We start from the raw sequence: 12,387 nt of genomic DNA, 5'->3' as shown, positions 1-12,387 counted from the left end.
TAGCATAGAAGAAGGAGTGTTAGTAGTAGATATAGTTAAGTGCTATTATTTGAATAATGAGATTGAATTAAGTTTGTGAGTGACTCAAATATGCTGGGAGGCAATTCAGAATTAGAGCTTAGCATCTCAGGGCTGAGCCATCCTGGGAAGAGTTTTTCAGAAACGAGTCTAAATTGAAGAGAGAGAGATTTTCTGGCTTTGATCACAGAAGACTTACTGATTCCAGTAGCTTTAAGTAGGTCATTAAAAGATATATTTCTGCAATATAGTTTAAAGGAAAAATACAGTGATGCAGAAATAGTGGGAGTGCTGCATACTCCATTTGAAAGCCATAGGGGGTTAAGTATGTCATCATGGCCATCTATAAAATCATGATCTTGATTGAGAAGAATGGTTTTGAGAATAAGCAAGGCAAAATGTTTAGCTTTTATCAGAGAATCTGAGCTGGTTTTTCCGTTAACTTTAGCTTTGGTGTGCTGTTTGGAGCTTAAATAGAAATTTGGATTGAGATTTCCTGATTTTTTGGATTCTAAATGACCAGAGGGGTCTCTTATTAAAGATTCTAGCATTAGATTTCTCATTTCTTCGGTTTCTTTTTCGGAATTCTGAAAAACAACAGTTTCTTTTTGATACCGTTCTGTTGGTTTCAAGATCATCTTTTCTTTAAGAAACTTCTCAACTTTCGTACAAACATAATTTAAAGACTCTTCAATAGAGGGGTTCGGGAGATTCTTAATTTTAAGACGAATACAAATTCGTCTAACAAGGCTAGCAAAGCTTCTGTAATTTTTGGATTTCAGTCTGGATGCAATATCGAGTAGAGAAAGGTATCCACCCTCTCTTCTAACCGATATGTAAGCAGATGCTGATATCAAAGATTCTATTCTAGAAGTGTCTTTTGGAGTATTTTTGTATGACTCCAAGTATGAATTAAAAATTCGGATTGAATCGTTAAATTGAGAGACACTAAGCTCAGGAATGAGATTATTGAGAATCCTCCTTGCAGCTTTGCTGGACTGATCCAGTGAGCGAGCCTTAAAGTTTTTTCTAAAAAATCCATATGCATTTGGTCTATTCAAATAAGAATTTTGGGATAAAATACCATCCTTGTAATCACTAACAGAAACAAATCTCATGGTAAAGTAGATCAAAAGTTCGAAATTTTAATTATAGCTTTACATTTTACTCTAACCTTAGAATTTCTTTGCTAAAACTGTTTAATATCTTTAAAAAATTAATATTTATATTTAACATTAAACAACGGTATATAAATTATATTATTGAAGGCGCGCAAATCATGCACTTGCAAATGCTGACACGTAATGTAAGTAAAGTCACATGTGGGGAGAGTTCAACAAAAATACATGTAGGATAGTAATAAATAAGAGTTAAAGTATAAATATATATGTATATATATAGTAGAGCTAGTTTTCTTTGGAAATTTGGAGGGATTTAGGATTATTTAAAAGTTCTCGTATATTTTCGATTAGAAGCTCGCTTTTGATTGAGCTTTTTTCATCAATTGATGTGGAGTGCAGCTGAAGTATGCATTCAAGAGCAATGATTAAGTCAAGAGGTAGTTTCTGTGGAATCATTCTTATGGACCATCTTAGCCTTTGCCAATTGGAAAAAAATTCGTTTTCATCAGATAAGTAAGTAAAGTTAATGTCGGGAGAAGAGTCCACCTTTGAAGAGGCTATTTCAAGAAATCCGAGTTCTATGGCCTTGACGATAATTTTTCTAGCCCAATATAGAGATCCAGCGTGGTTCCATTGGTCGGTTTCAAGCTTTAAGAGTTTTCCCATATATTTAATTTCAGCATCACTACTCAAATTTTTGGAGGATTCACAAGAAAGAGCCTTGTAAAAGCTTCTAGAAGCTTCTTGGTAGTCCCCTGCTTTTTCCAAGGAAATTCCATGGTTGTACCATAGGAAAGCATCTCCAGGAGACTGATTGAGGGCTTTTTCATAGAGTTTTATTGAATAGGAATGGAGATTGAGTCTGGAATATATTTGAGCGATTCCAAAAATGGCTTGAACATTAGTAGGGTCCAGATTCAAAGCAGTTCTATAGGAAAAAAGGGAACTCCTAGTATTTCCTAGTTCATGAAGAGCATAGCCACAAAGTACCCAGGTTGGACTTGATTTGCAATCTATAAGGAGAGCCCTTTTGTAGAATCTGAGAGCCTTATATTTGTCATTAGTGAGCCAGTGATAAATACCAAGCACAATACACGTGTCAACAGAATATTTGGAAAGCTCCACACATCTTTTTGCAAGAAGATTCAACTCCTTAACATTCTTAGCTTCAGAAAGTATCGAAGCAAACTCTACCGAATTCCCTAAAAAGGTCTTATCTTTATTAAGAATAGATTCGTGAATTCTCACTGCAGCTTCAAGGTTTCCAAGTTCTCTATTGCATTTGGCAATCCTACTTTCAACATATGGACTATTTTTTATTTCATTGGATATTTGGTTGTATTCGCAAAGAGCTTCTTTCCATTTTCCTATCGTTTCCAGGTATAAAGCGTAAGCAATATGTCCACAAAAACTTTCAGTCAATCCAAGAGAATTTGAAAAGTCTTTGAATGAAGAATCTCGGATATTTCTGGATAACCCAGAGCTTTGCTTTTTTTTAAATGGTTGAAGTCCAGGATTTCTATGCAGGTTCTCGTTAAAAAATATCTCATTCCAGTTGAAATCATTATTCTCCCCATTCTCACAAGTCTTAAAAGACGACACTACATTTCCTTGACCATTTGAAGTGAGATTTCTCACTAAATCTTGCCAGCAGCTCCAATTCAAAGGCTCTTTTTTTAACGAATTTATTTGGAACTCAAGAGCCTCCAGATATCTATTTTGTCTGTAAATAACAATGCTGGCCAGCCATTCCAACAAACCTATAATCTCTTGTTTTTCTTCAACATTATCAGAATTGCTCAGACAACTCAGAAAATTCAGAATCTCCACCTCTATTTTTGAATACTTTAGCGAAGTCATACTTGCTTCTGATGGAGGGACCACCATGTCTTCTAATCTATCAGTTTTTGTATTTTGGCGTTCTAAAGAAACTAATTGGTAATAATTCTTCATAAACACTGCAATCCCAGATTTATTTAGAGAAACTTCATCATTCAAAACTTCAAAAGCCCTTGTAAATTCCAAAGATTCAAAATAACTACGAGCTCTTAGCAAAGCTAAACTTTGCTTAACACTTAAACCTCCAAATATTTGGCTCTCCAAATTTGACTCTATCTTTTTTGGTTCCTCCTGATCCTCCGAACTTTGACTAAGTAGCTCCCCAAGCCACTGCTCATTTGAACGAAGACCCAGAAAAGAAAACCTAAAGCAAGCTTTTACGATATCCATTACCGTTTATATATTGCCTACTTTTCAGCTCCCAGCTTATTCTTTTTCTCTTCTCTATTTCTTCCTCACACTGTGGGTAAATCCAGTCCAGAGTTTTCCTGCCAGAAATTGCGCGGGTTATCCCCTGTGTAAGTTACTTGTTTACAAAATGACGAGCATATATTGGGTATTCTTAACTTTTTATTTCTTCCTTGGAGTGATTGCAGAAGACAGCACCTCTAAGAAATCTTTGGATTCTTTAGTTTTTGTCAGTTGTGTGGACGGCCAAAAAAAAGATGAGTTGGATAACTATGTAAGTCAGGAATACTGGAAAACCATTAAATCAGACAATCCAGATGCTTTATTTTGGATGGGAGACTCTGTATATACTAAATGTGGCTCTCCAGTATGCGTTAGTAAAGGTTACTTGGTCCAGAGCAATAATGAGTTTTATAGAGATCTTTTAAAAACTGGCTTATTTGTGGATGGCACTTGGGATGATCATGATTATGGTGTTAATGATGGTGGAAAAGAGGTCCTTTTTAAGGATGTAAGTCAGCAATTGTTTTTGGACTTTATTTCAGTTCCTGTGGATTCTCCGAGAAGAAATAGGAAAGGGGTTTATTCTTCTCACACTTTTGGTCCTCCTGGGAAGCAAATTAAGGTGATTATTTTAGATACAAGGTATCATAGAGATAGGAATTATGTTCACGAAAAGTATGGGATTTCATCTTTTGCTTATTTGGATACTCCTCTTACCAGTATTTTTGCTGCATCTCTTCGTTTCTTTGCTTCAGTTTTTGGTTATGGTCACGCATATGAAGGAGATATGTTGGGTGAAGACCAGTGGAAATGGCTAGAGAAGGAGCTCAGTAACTCTAAGGCACTTGCTAATATTATTATTTCATCTGTTCAGGTTACCACACTGTATCCAGTTGTGGAAAGCTGGGGCCATTTTCCAAACTCAAGAAAAAGATTACTATCTCTTATTGGAAAGACAAAACCAAGAGGACTCTTATTTTTATCAGGGGACGTTCATTGGGGTCAGATTTTTGAGTCTAACGACTCTCAGAAGTCTTTGGTTGAGATTACTTCGAGTGGAATGACACATAGTGTAAGTAACCGAATTTTGGATAGTTTTGTCATTTCTGTAACTCTACCAATCTTTACGGGTTGGTCTTTGAGTAATAAGTCTCCAAACTACTATACAAAAGAAAACTACGGAAAGTTGGATTTCGAGTATATATGCCCAGAAGCTCAGCAAGGAAAAGAAAACCTTGTAGAGTGTTCAGGAATCATAGTTAAGGCCTCTATTAAGGATTTGAATGGGAATATTAAACTTTTTAAGAAATTTAAATTTGATAATGAGAGTAATGAAAACCATCTTGAGGCACTTTCTAAAATCCCACAGATGATTACTGAAAAATCAATCAAACAAATATTTGGTAGAATCTGCATCATATTTGTCACAATCATTTGGGGTATTCAAATTGTGATAGTTTTCGCATATTTAATATTACGCATAATTACATCATTTACGAGATTTTCTAAGAAGAAAAAGGAAGATTAGACTAATTTATAATGCACCAAAGCAAAAAGTAATATAAATAAGTTGAATTTAAATCAAAGATAAGGAAAGACTAGATCTAGGTTTTTCGTTGAGCTTGAGCCAAACCAGATAGGCATCCGATGTAGAGACAGTCATTTTTGTTGATTTAGGGATCTAATCCTTAAAAATATTAACATAGATTAGAAATATAACAGTTAATTTTTTATTTCAAGTTTAGAGCCTCCAATGAGACTTTTCTCAACATCTTTCTGGCTTTTTTGTTCCAGTTCTTAATTTTATCAGTCCTAGTAATAACCTGTACTCCTGATGAAAGTATTTCCCTGTTTATCTTAGCTTGTTGTTTTTGTCTCTTTCTTTCTTTAGCTTCCTTTCTTGCGTTAGCTCGTTCCTCCTTCTCAGCTAGCTCTATTCCCCTGATTCTCTGAATTTCTTTTTTTTCTCTAATTCTCTCGTCGTAACTCTTTTTCTTGCCCGTGACTCTTTTTTTAAGCCTGGATTTTAGATTTGGAGTATCTTTCCAAGGTCTTCCACTCACCCTTTCACTTTTGTTTTCGTAGAGCAAGATTGAGCTTTCTGACATAATCCTTCCTTTTTTCAGTTTTCTGTATTTACCTGCTGAACTCTTCAACTTTGTTTTGCTTTTGGGCGTACCTTTACTAATATGTAGTCAAACCCAGAATTTTTGTTACTATATTAAAATATTTAGGCGCCAAATATAATGCATTCGAATTTATTAATAATTATTAAAAAAAATCATTGGAGAAAATACTTAACTTAAGTAGAAAGTTGTCTCGTAGAAATTCTTAGATATACACACACATTTAACTCTTCTAAATTCCTAGTTGAATTTAATATTTAAGTTTTTATCCTCACTCTTACCAATGATTATTATAGTTCCTGCTCTTCAAAAAAAATGAGAAAATATAAGTCACTTCTTCATCTTTCAAGTACATTTTAAGAATTCTAATTTAAAAATTAAAACCTATAAAAGAAAAATTTGAACAAAATAACAATTTGACAATTTTTTAAAAATTGTCAAATTATGGCGCCAAAAACCAAAGGACTATAATTAAAGGTCTAGAATAGATCCCAGATGTTTTTTAGTGGATTTGGAGGAAGACAAGGAAACCCTACTCCAGACTCAGGAGATGGAGGAAAGGATTCTGTAGGTAAAGGTTCTGGTGGAAAAGGAGGTGGAAGTATCAATGGTAATTTTGACCCAACAGCTTTGGAGAGAGGAGCAAAAGCTTTGAAACAGCTAGATTCTTCTCCAAATGCACAAAAAGCATTTGAGATTATAAAGCTTCAGGAAAAGACTAAGCAAAAGGAACTGGAGCGTGATATTGAACAGAGCTCTGCTTATAGGTCAAAGGCAAATCTTGAGAGGACTCGATTAGAAGCTGATGAGAGAAGGAAAACAATTACTCATCAACAGGAGGAGGAAAGAGCCACATCCCAGTACAAGGCTAAACTTGAGACAGAGGCATATTATAAAAAACTGAAGGAACAAGAAAGTCAGAATGCCAGGATGTTGAAACAACAACACGAAAAGTTTTTGGAACAGGAGGAAATTAGGAAAAAGAATGAGCGAGAAATACTTGAAATGAGGAGAAAACAATCAGAATATGACAATAAGCTGGAACAAGAGAATATCAAGGTAAGAATTAGAGAAGAAACTATCGGGAGGATTAAAGCTGAGAGAGAGAATGCAGATATTAGATTGAGTGAAATTAGAGCTAAGGCAAAAGAAAGTAGGATAACTCATTTAGAATCAATTAGAACCATTTTTGGTGGAATTAAAGAGATTGGAAATTCCTTATATCAGGACAAATCAAAACTAACAATGTTAGTTGGAGGTTTAACGGCAATGGCTTTTGGAATTTATGGAGCTAAGAACACTACAAGAGTATTATCAAACTTATTAGAAACCAGCTTTGGAAAACCGAGTCTCATTAGAGAAACCAATATGAGTTTTTTAACCAGACACGGGTTAATACCTAGAAGTAACTTTTTTTCTCCAGCAATTACTTACAGACTTTTGGGATTGAGAAATAGATTAATAAAAAAACCTAAAATCTTTGAAAATATTGTATTACCTTCAGAATTGGAAAATAGACTTAATTGGACTGTCAACACCTTAGTCAACTCAAAAAGATTTGATGTTCCTTTCAGAAATATGTTGCTTTGGGGAAAACCTGGAACTGGGAAAACAATGTTTGCTAGAAAGCTTGCGAAAGAAAGTGGACTAGATTATGCCATAATGTCTGGAGGAGATGTGGGACAACTTGGAAAAAATGGAGTTACAGAGTTGAACAAAGTTTTTGATTGGGCTCGTAAGTCTAATAAAGGTATGTTATTATTTATTGACGAGGCTGAAGCATTTTTATCTAAAGGGAGAGAATCCATTAATTACAATAAATCTGAAGATTCCAGAAATGCATTGAGTGCTTTTCTTCACCAAACAGGAACTGAGTCTAAAGATATTTGTATTTTACTTGCCACAAATGTCCCCGAGACTTTAGATAAAGCTGTAATTGATCGGGTTGATGAAATCTTTGAATTCCCCAATCCCGGTTTTAATGAAAGGCTTAAAATTATTAAACAATTTTTGGAGCTCCACTTTAATAGTCGTTACCTATCTGGAGAATTCGTTAGATCATCATCTAATTCTATTAAAATACATCCTTCTTTGGACCAGACAGTATTGGATATATTAGCTAAAAAAACAGAAGGATTCTCTGGAAGACAGCTTTCCAAACTAGTTTTGGGAATGAAATCTATAGTACTCGGATCCGGAGTAGAGTCACTTACTCCCGAGATTGCTGAATCTGCCCTTTCCTGGAAACTGGAAGGTGAAAATAGTTTGAACATGTGTTCTTCCTCCAATTTTCTATCATCTACCATTAAATCTTCTAACTTAAATTTTGATAGCTCCAGTAATTATCAGATGAATTTGAAATGAGAGAAACCAAGCCACCTTATTTATTATTGGAATCTAAGTAAACCTTTTTCATTATTTGATTTTCTGAAAATTTGAAATTCCTTTTACCAATAAGAACAGTAAATTATATAATGCATCCACGATTTTTTCAAGAAATCACATGAGACATTGCTTTTTCACTTAGATAGTTATTTTTAAAGAAAATGATAACTAATAAGTGCCATATAAATTTCATAACTTGGTGTTTTCTTCGTAAATAAAATGTCTTATTCGTTATTTTGATTCTACATTCTTTTTATTGAAGAATTCTTTACTAGGCTTGTTTTTATTTTAAACTTCAATATTTGGCTTTTCACACCAATATACATTTCTTTTTTTTAATTGGGATTACGTGGCATTTATTACAAATATTGCATGTGGATAACTTGCAGGTGCATGCATGTATGCAAGTACGAGAGTTTATGTGTATTGCATGCAATGCTGGAATATCAGTGAGTAGAAGAGATTAGAAAACTAAAATGTTCAAGATAAAGTTGAAAAATCGCTTGAGGGTTATTTTAAGCGAAAAGTAATGGAATAAAGTTAATTTTCTGAATTAAATAAAGTTAATCTAAATGAGCAAATTCATGGAGAACTCATTTTAGTTATTTTTTTTAGTGAATTCATTAGCTGATTAAATAATAAATAAATATAATGGTAATAAAAAAAAGTTTAAGAAAGCTTCCTTAAAGAATCTACTTAATTGGGAGTGGAATATAAGAATCTCCAAAAAATCAAAATAACTAGGGTATGGAAGTTATTTATGGCAAAAATAAAGATAAAACCAAAGTATTTGAATTATATTTGTCTATAGCAAATTATTTTTCTTTTAAATCATACAAGATAGTTATATACCGGTATGCAATCTAGCGCGCATGACACTCTAAGATTACGTGTGGGTAAATAAACATAGTTCTTGTGTAAATCCAATAAAAATTAATATTGAATTCCAAAAATAATTGAAATAAAGTTGTTATAAAAGAAATATAAAATCAAGTAGTTCGGTTTTGTTAAAGAGGTATAATAAATGAGCCACTCAAGAACATTAAAAATCTTGGGACTATTGTTGTTGGGGATTTGCCTGAATGTGGAGGTTAAATCACAAAAAGTCAGTACAACTATAGAATCTGATTTGTCATTGAATAGCACTATAAGCAAAAATGGCACTACGGCTCCGATAGAACCTGTGGAAAGTTCCAATGCAACAATGAATTCATCTTCTATCACCAATAGTTCAAACGTAGACTTTGGGAAAAAATTAATTAATCCAGAAATTATCCCAGTAAATACGAATTATACACAAGATTCGTGTTTTAACAGAACTTTGCCGATTAATTGCAATAATTCGAACAGCACCCTTTTGGTTCCAATTACATCCAGGTTCACCACAACAATTATTGGAGATTCAAATAATTTAGGAATAAAGTATGAATTCAAATCAGAAGATGATGTGGAATTGATTTCATTTAGACTGAATAGTAATGATAAAAATGCAGCAGTCAAAGTGAGTTCTTTAGTAAATGGAACTCAAGTAAATGGAGGATTGACATCTTTAGAATTGAAAGGTAACCAGGATGATTTTACCATCAATAATAATGTAACAAATTCGACTTCAAATGTTGGAAAAATAACTTTCGTTATGGTGTTAACCAACACAACCATTTCTTTTACTGTGAATAACTTGGTATATAATATATTAAATATTAACCTTGCTGAAAAACCTATTCGAATCTCAAAAATCCAAACATCAGGACTTGAAAATGTTAAAATTTCAGTTATTCCATTTATTAAAAACGATGAAATGGAACGTTGTGTTTTAAAAATTCCAATAACTGGGAATGATGCAAATTTAAATATATCTCCATACTCCAATACATGTCTTTCTTCTAATGTTATAATTTCAGAAAGTTCTCTCGTTGCAGGAAGTCAAATAGTTTTGGGAATACCAGGAATTGTGTCAAGTAAATCAGTAAAGGTCCCGTCCAAAACTCACATTATCCTGAGTTCAAAGTCGGGATTAGTTATTTTCCATCTTCTTGTTAATGATAAAGGATTGTTTCTAAAAGGAGTAGCTGGCACTGATATTGTGCAATCAAAAGGAGGATATTTTCCTTTCCAAAGTTATGGATTTCAGAGTTATACAATTAAGTTGATCTTTACTTCATTGTTTGTCACAATTTCAGTCAATGGATTTTATGCATTTGATCCAATTGTAATTCCAAATGGTGAAATCCCACATGGAATACTATTTGAAGGTCTTCACCGTAATCCTACGTCCACTTTACTTCCAACTAGAACCTGCACAAAATACTCTTATTCAGGAACTGGATCATGTTTTATTGACGGGATACTTCCAGTATTGAAATCACCAGGAACAAATCAGACAAATGAAAGCCATGGCCAAACTTTGGTAGCTGTTAGAGTTGTTTCAGATTCCAATGAGAGGAAAAAGAAAACTTTTATTAGCTTCAATAATAATGCAGATGTTTCTGAGTTTTTAGTAGAAGTTGATGGAAAAAAAGCAGCCTTGATCACCAATTTAACCAATCTTGATAAAGTTGATTATGAAAATATTTCTCAAAATGATACTTTCCTACTAAAAGATGAGAATATTGGTGGCCTACGCAGAAATTACTTTAATAATTTAGAAAATACCAAAAGTACCAGAGTAAGTAATACATTGAAAGATTATTCTGTAAATGTTAATGGAAATGATGTATCACAAATATCTTCTGAATTTAAGCCAATAAAGAAAAGTTGCGTTCTTGAACAACACAGGGGCTCTTACATTTCAACTGTGTGCGAAGGAAACAAACTTTGTTTTGCCTCAGGTTCTACTGGTTCTCCAGTTGGTGGTACTCTCCATTTTATTGGAGGGTTTCTAAATGGTATCTTGAAAGTTAAAATATACACCAAAATGGACGATTTTTCTTTTGAAATTGAATACACCAGCTCTGGTAATATTAGTGTGTATAGAACCACTGCAATCAAGGAAAATGAACCAATTTATAAAGGTAATTATCTTAATAGTAGCACTTCTACTTTTGAAAGAGGTATTATCAGTATTAAAGATCTTGGCCAATTTATGCTTCTTTCAATAGATAAAATAGAAGTAACCAAAATTTCGAAAGGAGGATATGGACCAGATGGAAATATTTCATGTGTTCAGTTCTTCGCAAATGAATCAGATGACATTTCAATTTTCTTTGAAATCCAGTAATAAAGAATATTCATATTTTGAATTAATAAGTGCAGTAAAATTTGGAAAAAAAAGAACCAATTATGTATCAATACTAAAATAATGTTCTTTATAATATCCATGGTAGTTTTTTTGATAATAGATCACAGATTATTCTGATTCTTTATCCTTTATAGTTTGCTTAACCATTAAATTTAATCTCGAATAAACTGCGATGAACTCTACTAAACTCTTAAAATGTGTAACTGCAAAATTAAACACCGATGAAACTTCATCAAATGCATGCATTGTCTGTTTAAGCAAACCCAAAGTATAAGGAGGTTTCATTGAAGGATGGGCAAATAACCAATAAGTAATCATTGATAAACGGAAGTATATTAACTGAATGACCTTAATTACATAGAACCTTTTGTAGTATCTTTTATGAGTATTATCCACATCTCTATAATTCCCAATAAAATCAAACTTAGAAAAATCCTTTTCTTCGAGCTCATATAAAACCAGATTCTTTCTAAATAAAGCTTCTTCTTTATCAATTTTATACACGAGCCTAGACAAGTATCTACTTGGGAAAATAATAATGGAAGTTCCAATTATAGAGTTGACTATAATCAAAATAAGTAATATATGTTTTGTATTGGGTATCAGCCATGTTTTGGTTATATGCTTGCCTAATTCAAGTAATAAAGGTAAGTAAATAATAAGCTTGAAAAAATCCTGTATAACAAAAATCAACAACTTCTCAAAAAGTCTGCAGTATCTCATAGTATCTTCCTGAATTCTCTGAGAAGCCCCTTCAATTAAGTAAATTTTCTCCCAATTCTTTAAAAAATGCTCAGTTATTTGCAGTCTCCAAAAGAAAATGCTCTTTTTAGATAAATATGAAGATATCGACTTTAAAAATACAATTATCAGCTTGTAGGAAACCAAAGCAAAAAATGACATGTAAAGTTCTGAAGCATGAACATTTGATGTGCTTTTAACTGCCAATTGTAAGGTGTCTCCAAATATTTTAAGTTGGGAATTTCCAGAATATTCAAAGTATAGTAGTGAAACTGAACAAGCAAAAATAGATATCAAAAAAAAAAGAAACTTTGTTCTGGAACTTCTACTCAGAGAATGAAATATAATCATTTTTATATAACCAAAATCTAAAGTTTTTTTTCTGCCAATTTTTTGCTTATTTACTGATTTAGTACATAGAAATACTTGAAAAAAACCCTTGGCGCCAGGTAATTTTGACATTAATTTAAATTGACGGTTCAAATCCACTAATATAACAAAATAAGTA

General features: G+C 32.8%; 7 protein-coding genes across 7 annotated transcripts; 3 read left to right on the top strand and 4 right to left on the bottom strand.

Annotated features, from left to right (window-relative positions):
* Nucleotides 1–35: 35 nt before the first annotated feature.
* cubi_02818 (uncharacterized protein) lies at nt 36–1,136 on the bottom strand (the record flags this gene model as incomplete). Its single annotated transcript, XM_029019829.1, has 1 exon — nt 36–1,136. The coding sequence occupies one exon, from the start codon at nt 1,134–1,136 to the stop codon at nt 36–38; it is 1,101 nt and encodes a 366-aa protein (XP_028875236.1).
* A 288-nt stretch (nt 1,137–1,424) lies between these two features.
* cubi_02817 (uncharacterized protein) lies at nt 1,425–3,368 on the bottom strand (the record flags this gene model as incomplete). The annotated part of the gene is made up of 1 exon (XM_029019828.1): nt 1,425–3,368. The coding sequence occupies one exon, from the start codon at nt 3,366–3,368 to the stop codon at nt 1,425–1,427; it is 1,944 nt and encodes a 647-aa protein (XP_028875235.1).
* Nucleotides 3,369–3,516: 148 nt separating this feature from the next.
* Nucleotides 3,517–4,917, top strand: cubi_02816 (uncharacterized protein; the record flags this gene model as incomplete). The annotated part of the gene is made up of 1 exon (XM_029019827.1): nt 3,517–4,917. One exon carries the CDS (start codon nt 3,517–3,519, stop codon nt 4,915–4,917), a length of 1,401 nt encoding a protein of 466 aa, XP_028875234.1.
* A 202-nt stretch (nt 4,918–5,119) lies between these two features.
* cubi_02815 (uncharacterized protein) lies at nt 5,120–5,497 on the bottom strand (the record flags this gene model as incomplete). Its single annotated transcript, XM_029019826.1, has 1 exon — nt 5,120–5,497. The coding sequence occupies one exon, from the start codon at nt 5,495–5,497 to the stop codon at nt 5,120–5,122; it is 378 nt and encodes a 125-aa protein (XP_028875233.1).
* Nucleotides 5,498–6,010: 513 nt separating this feature from the next.
* cubi_02814 (26s proteosome regulatory subunit) lies at nt 6,011–7,879 on the top strand (the record flags this gene model as incomplete). Its single annotated transcript, XM_029019825.1, has 1 exon — nt 6,011–7,879. The coding sequence occupies one exon, from the start codon at nt 6,011–6,013 to the stop codon at nt 7,877–7,879; it is 1,869 nt and encodes a 622-aa protein (XP_028875232.1).
* A 1,045-nt stretch (nt 7,880–8,924) lies between these two features.
* cubi_02813 (uncharacterized protein) lies at nt 8,925–11,117 on the top strand (the record flags this gene model as incomplete). Its single annotated transcript, XM_029019824.1, has 1 exon — nt 8,925–11,117. One exon carries the CDS (start codon nt 8,925–8,927, stop codon nt 11,115–11,117), a length of 2,193 nt encoding a protein of 730 aa, XP_028875231.1.
* Nucleotides 11,118–11,246: 129 nt separating this feature from the next.
* On the bottom strand, nt 11,247–12,230 carry cubi_02812 (uncharacterized protein; the record flags this gene model as incomplete). Its single annotated transcript, XM_029019823.1, has 1 exon — nt 11,247–12,230. One exon carries the CDS (start codon nt 12,228–12,230, stop codon nt 11,247–11,249), a length of 984 nt encoding a protein of 327 aa, XP_028875230.1.
* Between the last annotated feature and the right edge of the window lie 157 nt (nt 12,231–12,387).

The sequence above is a fragment of the Cryptosporidium ubiquitum genome (genome assembly GCF_001865345.1).
Source record: "Cryptosporidium ubiquitum isolate 39726 chromosome Unknown contig_1, whole genome shotgun sequence".
Classification (NCBI taxonomy): domain Eukaryota; phylum Apicomplexa; class Conoidasida; order Eucoccidiorida; family Cryptosporidiidae; genus Cryptosporidium; species Cryptosporidium ubiquitum.
The sequence above is the reverse complement of the archived record's forward strand: the minus strand, read 5'-3'. Positions and strand labels throughout refer to the sequence as shown.